Here is a 16,946-nt window from a genome sequence, read left to right on the forward strand (position 1 = left end):
TCAAAAATAATGAACCACTTCGTCATCATTATTGTTTTTTTTTTAAAATCATAAACATTAATATGTGTTGCTAAATCACTAATATTAGTACTGCAATCTAGCAGATAACTTGATGATTTTGCTCTACTTAATACTGTCCAGCAGAAGAAAATAATACTATTTTAAACTCAAGCAGCTTTGGCAGTCACTTAAATTGCTGCTTACTTTTTAACAAAACATAAATATGAGGAAACACTTGAGATGTAAAGCCTCATGGAAAGCCCCCATTTGCTTTGGGCAAAACCACACCATTTTCAAATGCACTGTGGTGTAGAAACCTGTCTTCTCCTAATGAAGTTTATTATCATTGAGGTTACAGAGGCCTGTTGGGTTTCCTCTTCATCACCAAGCCTTTTCTTCCATGCTATTCACTGTAGAAGCATGGAGAGTAGCAATGATGACGCGCTGTAATAGATCAGCTTGAAAGGCATCAATCACACAAGACGTGGAAATCAATCCCTCAAGTTATTTTTATAATGTAATATTTGTAACTAACACACAACAAAAAAACAAAAGAGGCAAGAATCAAGTGATAATTATGTAATTTTCAGAAAACTAAAACATCTCAAAATACGCTTAATTTTTAATTGTTCAGAAAAAAAATGAGTTTGACCTTATTAAAAATCTTCCGATTCTTTCATCTTCTAGTGGTAGAATGTAAGATTGTGGCTGGAGATAACCAGATTATTTAATATTTTCTCCCTAAAAATCCCAACTCTTTTTCTTCATTTTCCATATAAAATATTGGGCTTCAAAGTGGCAATAAATCTGTGGTCTGATTTCCATATTGTTTAAATAAAGGCCTTCTGGTGTTGTTGCTGTTGTTTACCAATTACAAAGTTCACTGTAAGGCTAGTAAATGAAAATGCATCAAAATATAAACACACTTTGTACCCAAAGCCTTTGCACAAACCCCAGTGGTTTTAATCTTTATGCTTTTCCACAAAATCTCATTTTTTTAAAAAAGCATCTGAAATCATAAATAAAAAGGCAAAAGAGGATACATGAGTACAGAATTCCTGCTTTGTGACATTTCCAGTCTAATGGTCCTCTGTTCAATCATCCTTTGACAGTAGCTATCAGTACAAAGCTAACATCCAAGCGAGAAGAACAAAATAATGTGTACTGTTGTTCTTAAAAAAAGACTTGTTCAGAAGGCTGGTGTTTACTAATAAAAATCTCTCCCTTCCTGCTCATATATTAACTAAAACGAAGAATGCAGTTGGTAACATCCATGGCTTTTGCTCATTCCCATTCTGACTTTGAAAATATAGACGCTTCTCTGCCAGGTAAGAATTGGCATTGATTGGACATGAAGAGAAACTTGATGAACTGTCAACATTCAGATGTGCACACATAGCACCTATTTTGACACTCTTCTTTTATATTGCAACATGAAACTAATTCGGGATGGACCACATTCTTCTCTGTGAAGTACTCAAGGAAGAAAATAAATAATTTCCCACAAACATACAGTGTGCTGGATTGGGCAACTGCCTCCTTACATGCAGTGATTTTCATGTTCCTGTCTGTTCATACACATTGGTGATACAAATCTTGTAAACATGCCAAACCCTTCTCTTCATAACAAAAGAAGCCAGACAATGTTCCATTGTGTGGAAGCAATTTTTTTTTTTTTTTCAGTGCGGCACACATAGTTAGCTCAACTCAGTTCTGTCATTTTTATTTTTCTCTTTGTGATAGTAATGCTAATTTGCCACGATCTGTTGAGGAAAGTTCTATTGGTTTGAACTGTCTTATTTCACATAATGGACATGGTGAGGAGCCACACATAGAACCCATACAATTGATTCTGACAGTAGCACAGTGAGAGGAGAAGCAGCATCTGAATGGTTTCTCTGATGGAACTACGCACTTCCCTCCACTCCTCCCTCCAGGACTACAAGAGCAGGGAGTCCATGGCTTAGGATAAAGGGCAGCACAGCAATACCAATGCCATGGTGAAAGCAGGGCATGTGCAACCCAGTGCAACTCTGCCACAGCCAAAAGATAGAGACTAAGAATAGAAGAAGCAGATGTTTGAGAAAGGTGTGCCCTCAGAAAACTAGCCAAGTCAAGCCATAACAGGCCATAACCCAACAAAAAGAGAAGAGGTTGCACTACGGGCCTTCCTCTTCTCATCTTTGGATCTGGATGAAACTTGATTAATTCTTAGTTGATATCCGAAACTCTGAATAACTGAGTTGCCTGGCAATTACTCTCAAAATAATTGCAGTACATATTATTCAGAAGGCCACAAAAGGAAATCATTGAAGTTGAAACTAGTGTGCAGAAGAGATTGTGTGCAACTCTTAGTTTTAGAGTGTTTATAAACATTAGGGAACTGCATAAAATTGGATTACACTTCAAAGTCCACTAATAACTTTTTAAAAAATATCACTCCCCATTCCTGACCCAGCTGACAAGTAAGGAATACGAGAAGAGAAAAAACCAGGGTGGATAGTACTGGAGGAAACAGAACAATAAGTGATTCAAATCCAATACCAGGAAGGAAAAAAAAAAAAAAAAACCTTCTCAGATCTTCAATCTAGAGACCAGAATGCAATCGTTGAGTGATGGTTTCTTGAAAATTTTCTCCACTTGCTCTGTTCCCCACACATCTTGGGTGAAGGGGGATCAACCAAATACTATTTATGGCCACATCACATGGGAGAAATGAACAAGCAGAGGTTGTTTTTTTTTTATAAAACACGTTTAGGTTTGGCATCAAACTCCCAATCAATCCCAAGTAAACCCATAATTCCAAACTAGAATGTGAAAGGCACACATTTGGTTTCTGAGTAAAATCAGGAGATAGGGTAATGTATCCTGATGTGCATCTTTGTGGGGGGGGGAAGAAAATAAAAGGGCATTAATTCCAGCTGTATTTTCTTGATACTTGCAGAATGAGACCATTTCTTCAAAATATCCTAAAAGATGGCAGACTTTCTGGGCCACAAGCAAAACTGAACTATCCTGTGTATGTACAATAGTGTAAAGGAAATACATCTGTGTATCTTTTCCCTTTTTCCAAATGTACATCATAGGGAAATATAAATTAATGAATTTAAATACATTGCAATACTATTTCTTTTTTTCCAAATAATTTGAGGGCACCCAGCCTTTAAATGGTTTCCCACTGTTGTCCATGATCTGGCAGTACCACCAGCCATTTGGGTTTTTTTCCAATACCTCCATGCAGACACCTTCTTGAAACCCAGCAGTTTCTTCATCTCCCTCATAATCTGCAATGGAGATATAAATATCCTTAAGGTTATTATGAATGAACTGGGATTTTTCAATGGGCTTGGGCCTGACAGTGGACACTGGAAGTCCATTGCGGTCAGTTGGTATGTAAGAGGCATTATCTGACCCTTCAGAGCCCAATCGACTATCATGTTTTACTTTAGACTCATTCATTTGGGATTGGGCAGCACTGAAAGATGAATTACGACGTACAGCCCTCAAATGATCTGTGGCAGAAAGAGACTCATTCCTACGCAGGGAACAAGGCAGATTATTATCCTTGGGGGGTGGGGAAACAAACACTGACTGTGGTCTCACTGCTAGCTGTCTAACTCCATTTCGCAATTTGACAGGCCCAGATGTTTTGGAAAAGCCACCAGGTGGCTTATTAGGAATAGGGGGTGTTGTTCGTTTGTTCTGGTTGATAGTATTCAGTGCCTGGACCTTCTTCTCTATTTTCTCCAAGCTATTGGATTTGCTTTCATTTCTTCTGTTTCTAGCCTGTGATATGTTGGATGTGGCATCTCCTCCACTGGAGGTGTTTTCTTGTTGCTGGTTATCAAAAAGCATCAGATAATGAGAAGGAGCCCACCCTTCTATTTCTCCATATTTCAAATACCACCATCCACTTGACTGCTTTTCCAATACTTCCACTTCTATTCCAGCAGGGAAACTGATTTCAGAATCTTGAACTTTTTGATAAGAATCAGTAGTTATATACAGACATTTTGAGGGGTTGCTTTCATTCTCTGTTTTGGCTAGCTGACTCGCATAAAATAAGGTATGGGAAGGGGATGTAATGAATTCTGCAGAATTTCTTCTGAAAGATTCTTCTGAGTTTCCAGAAATTGCCTGAGGTGGACTTTCAGACTCCTCACTTCTTGAACCTTTAAGTCCACCTCTGAGTTGCCCAGTTGGTCTCAGATGATGACGTAGAGTACTGATGTTCATCATTTCTTGACTTTGAGAATCTGCTTTGTTCAGAAATGGTTTTGGCCTCACCATTGGTTTTGCTCTGCTAGACATGAGCTCTCCAGTATCCCTTTTTGTGCTTGATTTGGGTATACTACTTAGGCCAGCATCTGAGGCTGATCTTGGCTTTGTCTCCTCATTATGACTGTAATGAGACTTCCCAAAGTTCGTTTGAATATTTTTGGGCTTCAGAAAGGAGGATTTAGGAGAAAGTGAATGTGGAGAATTTCTTTGGATCAAAGATAGTGAGGAACTTCGAGAATCAGAATCTCCACTAGATTCCTTGCTTGACAGTGCATCTTCTATGTAAGATCTAAAACCTTCATTTTCATAGATTGTTTCCTCTTCATGAGTCACATCATCAGAAGACTCTCCAACTCGAAATTTTGCTCTTTGGAGAGATGATCCAGAGGAAGGTTTTGGAAGGTGGAATGAGCTTCTGTCTGAGTTACCATCTTCTCCTTGGCTCAGCTCAGATTCTGAGTCATGGCCAAAGGCAGGCACATCATACTCTGGTTCCTCATATCTCTGCTTGTGTGGGGAATCTTGGCCATCGCCTGAAGCTGTGGTACTAGCAGCTGTTACTTCTTCAGAATCCTTTACTTTATTAGGAGGAGCAGGGGGAGGAACTTTGGGCCTGGTCAGAGTACTTGTTCGCCTATTTAAATTGGGTTTCTTCCTTTTATCAATATAAGATGCTGGAGCCCAGCCTTCTTTTTCTCCAATCTGGACATACCACCAGCCCCCAGAATTCTTGTCAATAACCTAGAGAAGGATTAAATCATAAATTAATTATGGATGCAAAACATTAATACATTTTTTTAAAATCCAAGCTTCTCTTTGATTTTTTCTCACTATATGACAACTATGCATCACTAACTCATTTCCTATTTTAGTCTTACCTCTGCTTTTTGTCCTCCATGAAAGCTTATTCCATCAGCAATACAAGACTGGAACTCTGCAATAGTATAATATTCAACTTCCACTGATGGTGGTTCAGGAGGTTTAGGTAGTTGAAAGCCCTGTGGCAATAAACAGTGACACAGAGATTAATTAAACATGTCAGAGAACAAAAAGAGGACATCTAAAATCAAATTATTAGAAATCTACTTGCAAGAGACAAATGAATATAAATTGTGGTTGCTGAATCTCCCTAAGCAAGAAAATCTGATGTGACATCAGTAGTGGTGCATCCAACCAAAACCAGAATTGGACAACTCACTGTGGCCAACTCATGGACTTATGGATATGAAGCTGGAGCTTCACTTTAGCACTTTGGCTGAAAGATTCAAAATAAGTTTGACTAATACTCTAATAACACTCTAATGTTCTCGTACCCCTCATATAAAATCATTAGCAATACATTAGCGATAAAACTTTATAGGGATCTACCTAACTATCATCATCAATGAATTCAGACACCCAGATCATAATACGATCCCTTATGATAAAAAAAAACTTAACTTATTAATGTACCACTTGTTTCCCTAATTGCTCAGCGGAGAAACCAAGGGCTGGTTTCCTGTACTTAAGCTCTAAATATTAGGCAACGTGTTTGTGTAATACTAAACATTTAGTGACTTAAATATAAAAACAAGATCACTACTCACCAAACTAGATTCTCTTCTTGGAGGAGGTTTCATACGCAGATTTGGTGAACCTTCACAAAGAAGGAATATTTCCAAATTATTGTCAGTAAAATTGTATGCAAAAGGGTAAAAAGTGATTTACTAAGATGTTTATTAACTCTAAGTCCAGAAGTATTTTTCCCCATACAAAAATATTCTAATAGCCACAGTATATAAAAAACCTGAGCAGATGAAAAGAATCTGTTCTACAGGATGTGTCAGAATAGACTATAATAATATATTTCTTGTACTGTTTTACTTGGACTTGTAGACCGGGAAAATGGGCTTTTTCAACAATTCTACTATTTTTACATGTTCAAGTAGTAAACAGGCAATCCTCATATTTAAGCTTGAATCAACACACCAGTATTATTATTTCAAATTTGTAAAGCAAATATGATTTGACCATTTTAAGTTATCAGTCTAATTCCTATATTTTGTACCAAGGAAATTTTCAAAAAATAAATCTGTATGCAACATATTACTTTAATTTAAGAAGCTTAATATCAAAGAAGAATAACCATGATCAGGTTCTCTAACAAGAAGATACAGATACACTACCAGACAGACAAAGAATCTTTCCATATGTTACTAGGGAGGACAAAGATGGATACTGCTAAACAATGCAGCTAAAAGAGTTATCATGTAACCAGGCTAAATTTTATGACCATTTTTACCATTGCTGTGGTATAATTGCATGGCTTAACACAATTGTTAAGTGACTCTGGCTTCCCTAATTGCTCAGTCATAATCACATGTCCGCAAGATACTGCAACCATCAGTGTGACAGTTTCAACTTTGAGAATGATCACAACCCACTTTTCCTGAGACAAGTCATAATGGCAACTATGAGGCAGCACAAGATGGCTTTACGCTGACACATAACTTTGAATCATCATTAAACAAATGATCATAAGTTGAGGACCATCTGTACCTCAAGATTCAGATCTGTGGAAAAATGTACAGTCTGTTCCAAAAAGGCAAACACTATATCCAAAATCAAAGAAATAATGCCTTGTATTTATCTGGACTGAAGTTTGATTTAGTAGTCTCATTCCATACACATAAAAAGAAGAATGTTTATTAATATAGTAATTACACCATATTTTAGTTATGCGTGATCTTATGAGCTCCATGCAGTTGTAGAACCACATGTGAGGTCAAAATTTAACTTGTGTACCACCAAATACTGTCAATAATGGGTCACTAGTCTCCAAATATCATTTTCCAGAATATGGTTATCAAAACAAAAGCAGAATGACTCGAATGTAGTGCCTTCAGCTAACACATCAGAAGGACACAAGTCCAGAAATATGTTATGATTGATTGCCAAAATTTGCTAACAGGTTTTAATAAATTAAAACGCTGGTACACTACTTCTCCCTGGACAAGCAATCAAAAACCATAAACTAGTCTAAAATGGCTATAGTAATTTCAATTATTTATTACTTACTAATTAAATTTATATAGACACTTATGTCACCCAAGGCAACTCTGGGCAGCACACAATAGATAAAAAGAATATAAAAACAGCAAATATAAATATAAAATACCATAATAATAAATATCCTAAAAATGAAAAAAATATACAGTCCTTTCAACATACAAATAATTCCAAGACTACTAATATGGATTTCAACTCTCTTTCAAGTTGTTTCCAATACTGTAGTTTTTTTGGGATTAAGATTGGGTGGAGATAAAATCATATGCATTGTTGCTGAGCTCAGTGTGTATGTGTGTGTGCACGTGTGCATGCTCATACTTATGCACCTACATATGTACAGATTACTCCCCACTGTGGAAAGATATGCAAAAATCAATAGTCCTGACAGATGAAAAAGTTGCAGCTTTTTCACTATAGACTTATAGATTGCTTTTCTAGTTTTATATGGAATGTGCTACCTGTTATGTCCATTGTGTCCATTTATTCAAGAATTAGATTAATAGATTGATTATATGACAAATCTATGTGCTTTGTGCCTATATATACCTTTCATGGAAACAAGCTAGGAAACTGGATATTAAGAAGCGGTATACTGGCTGATCAGAAGGGGGCATCATGGGCCTTTCCAAAAAAATAGTAATTACTCTTACATACCCAAACCTTGCAGTTTATTTTAGATCTTGGAGGTATTAGATGTAGGATCAATGCTGAGGTAGAATGTAGGATGGCAACCTACAGTCCACAGTCTAGGCAGTTTCTTAGCAATATATCACTTTAGCCTGAAATGACTAATATGTTTGTGTGTGTGTGTGTCTGTGCATGCGTGGGTGTTATGTGTGTAGGAGAGAGTGAGCAAAAGCATGCTATATGTGAATAACTAGCAATCTTAAAACGACTCTCAAATTCAAATGTAGACAGTCCTTCTAGGGACAAAAAAAGCATAGAATGGGCAACAATGAACAATTAATGGCCGTTTAATTCACGTAGCAGCACAGGAAAAACAGTTTAGGAAGGTAATCAATAGCTTGTATAACACACTATTGCCAGGCACAGTGTGTAGCTTATTTACTGTCTATCTGAATGTTAAGAACTGTAGAATTTGGACGGTAGCTACAGCATGTTCCAAGGAATGATAGAAGAGAACATTATTGAAGAGTTGTAGAATTAGAGTTACAATCTTACACTAATTTACCACAGACTTAAACGGGGCTTACTTCTGAGTACACATTCATATGCAGCTTACTTCTGAGTACACATATGCTGAACAATATGCATATCTCAACTTCATATAAACTTGGGATGCAGATTCCCATATAAAGTATATGTAATCTTACACATGTTAAAAAAATTATTGCATGCAAAGGAACAGTACTGCCCAAACTAACTCATTTTTTTTATTATTTTAAGATTTTAAACTTGTGAAGAAATGAAATGAAAAGAACTAAATTAAATTTGGAAAAATTAACAGCTGAGAAATATCAGAATGGACAGATGTGTTCAAGAGGCAGTAAAAAGGGACTTCTGGTTTGGCGTTGCGGCGACACAGTCGGGGAATTAGTGGGCTCTGATGAGCCCGCAAAAACCCTGGCTGCTGAATGGCCGCTGATGGGTCTTCGGACCGGAACCATCCTGCAGGGGCGGGGGAAAACCTTGGACAATCAAGAGGAACAGGCAAGTTCCTCGGAGGTCAGAGGGAATCCTCTGTGAGTCAGTGGCAGGGGGGTGGCAGCCATAGAGGTTGCCACGAAGCTGGGACAACCGGGCTAAGAGATGTGCAGGAGGAAAGTGGATTGAAATGGAGCATTTTGAAGCCGGGTGAGTGACAACCAACCCAGGCTTCTAACAACGCTTGGAACAATATTTTTAACTATAAGACCCCTAGCCTTAAAACAGCAGATGAACAACAGAGGGCTATGGAAAGTTTAAAATGTAATTTTAAAGAGACAAAGACCTGACAAACAACTAACTCTAGAACAAAACTAATGGAATTAAATATCGAGACATGGTGAAAAGTCTGGATATTTTAAAACTGGAATTGGATTTATTAAAAAAAAAAGATTTGATACTTTTAAAATCAACGAAAGAAAAGTAAACAACTGGACAGTTATATAATTGTAACAAAATGGATACTTGCATGACTAATGGAATATGTGGATTGTAGAGGGACACCTTCTGGTCTAAAAAGGAACACTGTAATTTTTTTTTGCTATGGAAAATTTAGACTTTACAGACAACAGTCGTGGGATTTGTGTAGGAGGTTTTTATCTTCTCGACCACAGGCAGCTTGATGTTGATGAAAAGAAAAAGAAACTACAATGGAACTCCTATAATTTGAATAATAACAATTTATTGGCGCAGGAACAAAAGAAGAATTTAGCGCAGGCTCAAAAGAAGGGAATCTGATGCATTTTATCCGGATTAAAAATAAGAAAAAGATTTAATATAACATATGGAGGACAAAATTTGAAGACTTTGAAAATGGAAGGAAATATATATTAACAGGTGAGAAAGTGAAGAAATGATAGACAGGTCTGGAAAAAGAAAAAAGAAGAATTAAAATAATGTGATTAAAAATGAAAAATGTATAGGTGGTGGTAATAATAAAAAGGAGGTTCTTATAAGATAATTATGGATGTTTAAGAATATGAGAAGAATATGACATAGATATATAAAAATGAAATATTGATGGAAATTAGAATATAAGAGAAATTAAGCATGCTAAAAGAGATTTTTAAATATATACAAAGTTAAGCTTTAAACAAGAACCATGTCTCAATGTTAAATGGTCATAAAAAAGGATAATGATAAATATTATTAACTGAAATAAGCAATGTATAGATGGATGGAAACAACAAAGGATGTTGGGATTAATAGTAAAGCTAACCATGATTATGCTGTGATCAACAGCCAAAAAATAAAAAAAAATATGTTGTGTTTAACAGCCAAAAAATAAATATGATTATGCTGTATTTAACAGCCAAAAAACCAAAAATGATTATGCTGTGTTTAGCAGCCAAAAAACAAAAATGATTATGTTGGGTAGGACAACAAAACAAAGAGGATTTTTCTGTGAGTAACAGCAAAAATGGAATGATATTATGTTGGGTTTAACAACAAAGGTAAAGATAAAGATGTTGGGTTTAACAGTAAAAATAAAATGATTTTGCTGGGATTAACAGCCAAAAATAAAAATTATTATGCTGGGTAGGACAGCAAAAATAGGAATATGTTGAGAATAATAGTAAAAATGGAATGTATAATTTGAATTAAAGAAATAAAGATGATAATGATGAGTTTAACAGTAAAATAAAATGATTATGTTGGAGTTAACAGCTAAGAAATAAAAATGATTATGTTGTAAAGTAATGAAGATGATTAAAATGGGAGAAATAGTTAAAATAATTTTCAAATGTTTATAATAATTGTAACGATTTATATTGTTAAAAGATATCCATCTAAGCAAAAAAGAAGAGAAAAATGGAATAACATTTGGTTAGGATCTAAGATTTAAGTAACGGGTTTTTGGGATAATGGCATAATGCAGTGGTCCCCAACCTTTTTATCGCCGCGGCCCGCTGAGCGCGCGCAGGGGTGGGGGCACGGCCCAGGAGCTTTTGCGCACGGCCCATTGCGCACGGCCCAGGAGCCTTTGCGCTGCAGCGTTCATGTCCCCCAGCCGCTGCGCGGCCCGGTGCCAGGTACTCCACGGCCCGGCACCGGTCCACGGACCGGGGGTTGGGGACCACTGGCATAATGGATAGAATTTAGTGAAATAACTGTGTAAAATATTAAATTGTGTTAATTGGAAGTTAAGAATTGTTAGTGACTTGTACTAATTTGTGACCAGATCAATGCTTCGTTTTGGAAAAGATATGTTTTATGTTTGTGGTTTAAAAAATAAAAAAAACTTTTTTCAAAACAAAAAGGAGGCAGTAAAATGTTTAAATCATAAGCCCTTTAACTTTTCCAAACCACTGCCTTCTCAATTTACAGTCCCATTTTATCTGTGTTTCTAAGTGATAAGCTTTGGGAGGGGGAAAGTTAGAAGATCATTGTGATCTTACTTATCTGAGCTCTTTGTGGAGCAATCCGTGCTATGGCAGGGGATCCCTGCACCTGCTTTGAAATCTGCTTGTCTTGGGTCATCATGAAATTGCCATTGGAGTCATTGCATAAGATGGGCAAGCTTATTTCTTTCTTGGCAACATGCGATTCCGTCGTTTCAATTTCTGACTGAGTTTCCTTGTCACTGGAAGATTTCTTGTTCAGCAAGTTGCTGATCTCCATGATGTTTCCTATAATTTCCACCGGTCCTGTAAGATTCTTTTTCCGAATGGGAAGCTCATCTTTTGCTTTCTTCAGATATGATGCTGGGGCCCAGCCTTCTTTGTCTAAATATCTGTAAATTCAAAAAACGATTGCAGTTAGCTGCTTACACCATAAATACATAATGTGGTGCAGAAGCTGAGTTAGCATTACAGATAGTCCTCAACTTACAACAGTTTATTAACAGAGATTTTAAAGTTACAACGGCACTGAAAAAATTGGCTTATGACTGTTTTTCACATTTACAACCATTGCAGCATGGTCACATGATCAAAATTCAAATGCTTGGCAACTGACTCATATTTATGACGGTTGCAATGTCCCAGGGTCATGTGATCACCTTTTGCAACCTTCTGACCACGAAAGTCAATCGGGAAACGGGTTCATTTAACAACTGTGCGATGAACTTAACAACTGTGGCAAGAAAGGCCGTAAATTGGGGCAAAACTTACTTAAGAAATGTCTTAATTAGCAGCAGAAATTTTGGGCTCAATTATGGTCATTAAGTCTGTATAAATATGTTTGAAAAGATGATTAAAATGCTTAAAAATAGCAAAACTATTAAATAATCTAATCTGGTTTCCTCTAATTGTTTTCTTATATTGTTCCAGTTTGATGACTAGGAACATTTCTATAAATGATATTTCTTTGTCACATCTCTATCATGCTTTTCCTCCAAAACTTTAAGGAAGCTGCTAAGAGGTCATTTTCATCTTATTTTTACAAAGAAGAAACTCTGTATATAGGCAGGAAACATTTTTATAGGCATTGTATAACCAAGCAAGATATTGCCTTTGTCTTTGTCTCAGGAACTCTACATTCTAAACCATCAAAAATACAATCATACAAAATAATAGCAGTACAATATTAATATATTACCAAAGATTGGGAAGTACAAGTAGTCCTTGACATATGACCACAATTGAACCCAAAGTTTCTGTCGTTAAGTGAGACATTTGTTAAGTGAGTTTTGCCCCATTTTATGACTTTTCTTGCCACAGTTGTTAAGTGAATCACTGCAGTTTATAAATTAGTAACCTGGTTGTTAAGTGAATCTGGCTTCCTCATTGACTTGCTTGTCAGAAGTTTGCAAAAAGATGTTAACATGATTCTGGGACGCAGGAAAGATCACAAATTATGAACCAGCTGCCAAGCATCTGAATTTTGATCACATGATCATGGGGATGCTGTAAAGGTATAACTATAACTATTTCGTAACTATGAAAAATGGTCATGTCATATTTTTCAGTGCCGTTGTAACTTTGAACAGTCACTAAAGGAACTGTTGTAAGTTGAGGATTTGCTGTATTAGAGCAGAAAAGCAGATCTTCTCTGAATCACTGCTTACTCAAAATAAAATATTAGTAATTTAAATTAATTCTTAAGTAAATCTTCAAGAATCCCACTTTGAATCAGGGAGGAAAAAACCTATATTAGTTTTTATTTCTAGCATTTTAAATCAATATAAAAGAAGGACTTATTTTGAATCAAAGCTAAATAGACAGTTCAGCCCTAGAAATATTTAGTTCAGAAGCTAATCTCAGAGTTTCACATTTATTAAACACAGAAACTTTAAAAAAGAACCTATTTCAGAAATACAGAAGAAATTAATCAGCAATTATTAAAAAGCATGTTCAGTTTGCCAGTGCCTCCTGGCCAACTGAATAACATTATTCACACTGGAAGATAAGAGTCTTGAAGAATCATGAACACCAACTAGCTTCAGAAGACATGATAAAAAGACTCCTTAATTTCACAGCACATTGACAGACTTAACCATAGTTAACTGAGGATGCTCCACCAAATTAAATCCAAAGATGCTAGAGAATTCTTAGAAGCTTGGCACTCAGACAAAACAGCCATCAGTAACACATAATGATAAAGAACACTTATATACCATTCAAAAGAAACCATAAAAAATTATAATGAATGATTGGAATATCCCCTTGCCAGCAATCAACATTCAAGATAAACAGGATATTAATATCAGAATTAACACCAAACAATCAAACAATAAACAAAACTCTAATCAATGAATTACCAATTCAAACAATCAAGAAGTAAAAGTCTAATCAAGACTACCAAAAAGAAAACAACATTCCCACCAACATTGATAGGGCAAGCTACTGTATATAAATAGAAAGCAAACTCCACACCCTTCTAGCACAAAAGATGTTACTTAGTCTAAGAATGAAATGTCTACAAGAAAACAATCAAGCTCAGAGAGCACCAAAGACTCCATATAGCAGCCTCTTGACAACTCCAAGGACAACAAGGAGAGATTTCCCTGTAAAAATCACAGGCCCTGGTGTGAAGCTTATAGGACTAAGGCTGAGAGACAACTACTTTGAGGAAATGCAAAGTTGCTCATGGGAGACAGCAGGCACTATTTTGTGATTTTATCTAAAAACTCACATTTTCTTGCTCAAATCTATGAAAGAAAACAATGAAAACAATGTGACAGGCTAATGGAAAGTCTCCTCTTACTTCCTGAATTCCAAAAGAAAACAAAACTGCTCTCTTTCATGCAGTGACTATTAACAGAATTAGTTTCATTTTAAACATATCTTATGTTGTCAGTGAATATAGACCTGACAAATGAATCAGTCACACAGATTCAGTGAAGCAGCTGTGTTTTTCTTTTGAAGTTTTCAAGAATCTTCTCATTTCAGCTGAAAGATTAGAAACTGAGATCTGCAAAAAGAAAAGCAAGTCAGAATAGGATTTAGGAGTAACACTAGACCAGCACACCCAGGACTAACACATTTGATAAAGAATTTATGCAGTTGCAATATTCCTAAGAAGCCCAGCTATGCACTAAAAAGCAGCCGACTGTTCCTTCCATGTCATCTCAGGAAATGGCTGTGCAAGTGCTCTTCCGGTAGCCCTGTAGGCAACAGAATTCTTGTTAGGATCAAGGCACTCTAGCTGTGACAAAATCAAAGAGGAAGATCCAATCTAGAAACACAAAACTTCAAGGTTCCATATCTTCCTTCTCTGCACAATTCAAAAACGTCCAAGTCTACATGGTGGACAGTAGAACAATCATGGACAGCAATATCATGCAGTTAATCCCCAAGCAGCCGTCTTGATATCTTTCCAATAAAGGACACTGGACACAATCCACCTCCTTTATTAAACATGTGACCTTATTGGACAAATTAGTCATTAGTTTTCATAGCTAGCTTTTATGGAAAACTTGAAGTACATGCAACAACTATTAGCCAATTTTCTAACAAGTATAGAAAAGAAAAAATGAGAAAAAAAGAGGATCTTTTTCTTGTTCTGAAAGTGGAATACAATCAGAGAACTGCAACAAGGCAGAGCAGAAAAAAGGGGCTAACTATGTTTCTATCCAAAAATCCACTAATGTTTTAATGCTCTTTGAAGGTAAAACTCAATATTCCAACCATAATACTAAAGGAAAAAGACGAATGGTCAAAATTGCCTGTTTGAGCATTTTCTTTCCCTTTTAAAACATCTGCTTTCCAGCTCCAGAACACTGGAATTATTCCAGAGGGAAGGAAACCAGGAAGGGAGTGGAAGGGGGAGAAAAGTGAAAATCAGAACAGAATCAGCATTTTGTATTTATATTTAAGGAGGAGAATATTAAGAGTTTAAGGTGGAACTTGCTACACCATTATTTGTACTGATTCCTCCTGTAGCACCTAATTCACCATTATAAAAAATATTTCTTACAAGTACTTATAGCAATTACCTACCTAGTTAGCAGAAATCTTCTACTGATCATCAGTTTTCAAAGCTACTTGTGATGCCACAATGTATGCCCTTTTCAGTGCCCTTATTATCCCTAGCAACATTTCATGTAATCCTTTATGAATCTTGGTAATTATCTGTTTAGTGGATGAAGGAAAGCATAGCAGAGGATTGGATGGAATGCAGAGCCATAAGAGAAGAGAACTAAGAGTGCAAGAACTTCAGTATTTGTGACTCTACCAGATGTAAGAAATATATAATGAATATAATGAAATATTTACATCCTTTGTATTTACATTTGGGTAAATCTGGCATTTGTTGTTTTGGTGCTACTTTTAGAAGCATCACATTCATAATCTAAATAGAAAACTCCTATCCTTGATTAGCCTACAAAAAATTCCATCTCATTAATTCCATTATGACACTAGAGGAAGAAGAGAATAGGAATTTCATATCTCAGAATAATTTAAAGAATTAGTTCTCATTACTGAGCTGAAAGAAAATGTGAAGCAAAGCACATTCCTCACAGCTGTTCATGAAGTTTATTATATTTGGGTAGTAATGAAGTCTGACCTGCTGATCATAATCCATTGCCCTGGGGTAAACCTCTTTAATTGGCTAATATTATGCAAAGGAAAGAGGTTGGATTAAGCAGACCCTATGCAGATCTAACTTCTATTTGAATTAATTCTAGATAGGCTTTTCCTATCCGCGTTATTACAGTCCAAGACACAAAGTATACATCTTCAAGCCTCGAATACTATGAATAGCTTTGCCATTTGGTTTTAAACAAACCTTTCAAGTTTTGATACCCATGAAATACTATTTTAAAGACCAATAACAGGCTAAATTAAATCTCAGAAATTATGTGTGAATAAAAAAAAATATTTTTCATTATACTATTAAGGCAGCTGAAGTGGTCTTTAAGTCATACCAAAGGCGACAAACTTTGACAGGGTGTTATTTGGGGAATGGCTTATTTAGACCTTCTCCACCTTCCACCCTCAATTTATTGATTATATAAACATAATAATCTCTGTTGGAAAAAAGGTCTGAGAGTAAAATTGCCAGCATGATACCATTTCATCATGGGAGTTTTTAATAAAATAGAAGAATAGCAGCAAAAATATTGGTATTCTTTTTCTTTATCTTCTTTGTAATTAAGAACAATATCCTCCTTTTTCAGTGTTTCCCGTATAAGCAAGCTCTTCCCTTTCCCCTTCCCCAAACCACCAGATATATCGATACAAATATATGTATGGTGGTACCTTGATACTTGATTACTTTAAAAGTTGTAAAATTTCTTTATTAGAAAACATGGATAGGGCAAGCTAGAAATTCAATTCGTTTCATATGAACAGGATATGTGGGATTTTCAAGCATTCCATCTATATTAGTAGCTAAGAGAGCAGGATACAAAATGACATTCTCTTTGTATTTTCAAGGTTGGTATAAGAAAAAGACAAACATGGCTTATTTTTAGACTACAATGTGAACAATCAGAGGGGATGAAAATTCTAATAATATAGGAATTCTTATAGTATAGTCATCTTAAATGAAAATAATGAATACTT

General features: G+C 35.9%; 1 protein-coding gene across 4 annotated transcripts in view; it reads right to left on the reverse strand.

The window, feature by feature from the left end:
• Window positions 1–609: 609 nt before the first annotated feature.
• Window positions 610–16,946, reverse strand: part of SH3PXD2A (SH3 and PX domains 2A) — a 251,693-nt gene continuing 235,356 nt past the window's right edge. For all 4 annotated transcript variants that reach the window (XM_070945171.1, XM_070945169.1, XM_070945167.1 and 1 more), the window contains 4 exons: window positions 11,394–11,728; window positions 5,868–5,917; window positions 5,160–5,279; window positions 610–5,022 (listed from right to left, as the gene is read on the reverse strand). In XM_070945171.1, coding sequence (XP_070801272.1) covers window positions 3,124–5,022; window positions 5,160–5,279; window positions 5,868–5,917; window positions 11,394–11,728 — 2,404 coding nt within the window. In that variant the 3' untranslated portion in view covers window positions 610–3,123. The remainder of the gene's footprint in view (window positions 5,023–5,159; window positions 5,280–5,867; window positions 5,918–11,393; window positions 11,729–16,946) is intronic.

This window comes from Pituophis catenifer, unplaced genomic scaffold (assembly GCF_029215685.1).
Source record: "Pituophis catenifer annectens isolate HBS135680 unplaced genomic scaffold, rPitCat1.0.hap2 SCAF_6, whole genome shotgun sequence".
Taxonomy (NCBI): Eukaryota; Metazoa; Chordata; class Lepidosauria; order Squamata; family Colubridae; genus Pituophis; species Pituophis catenifer.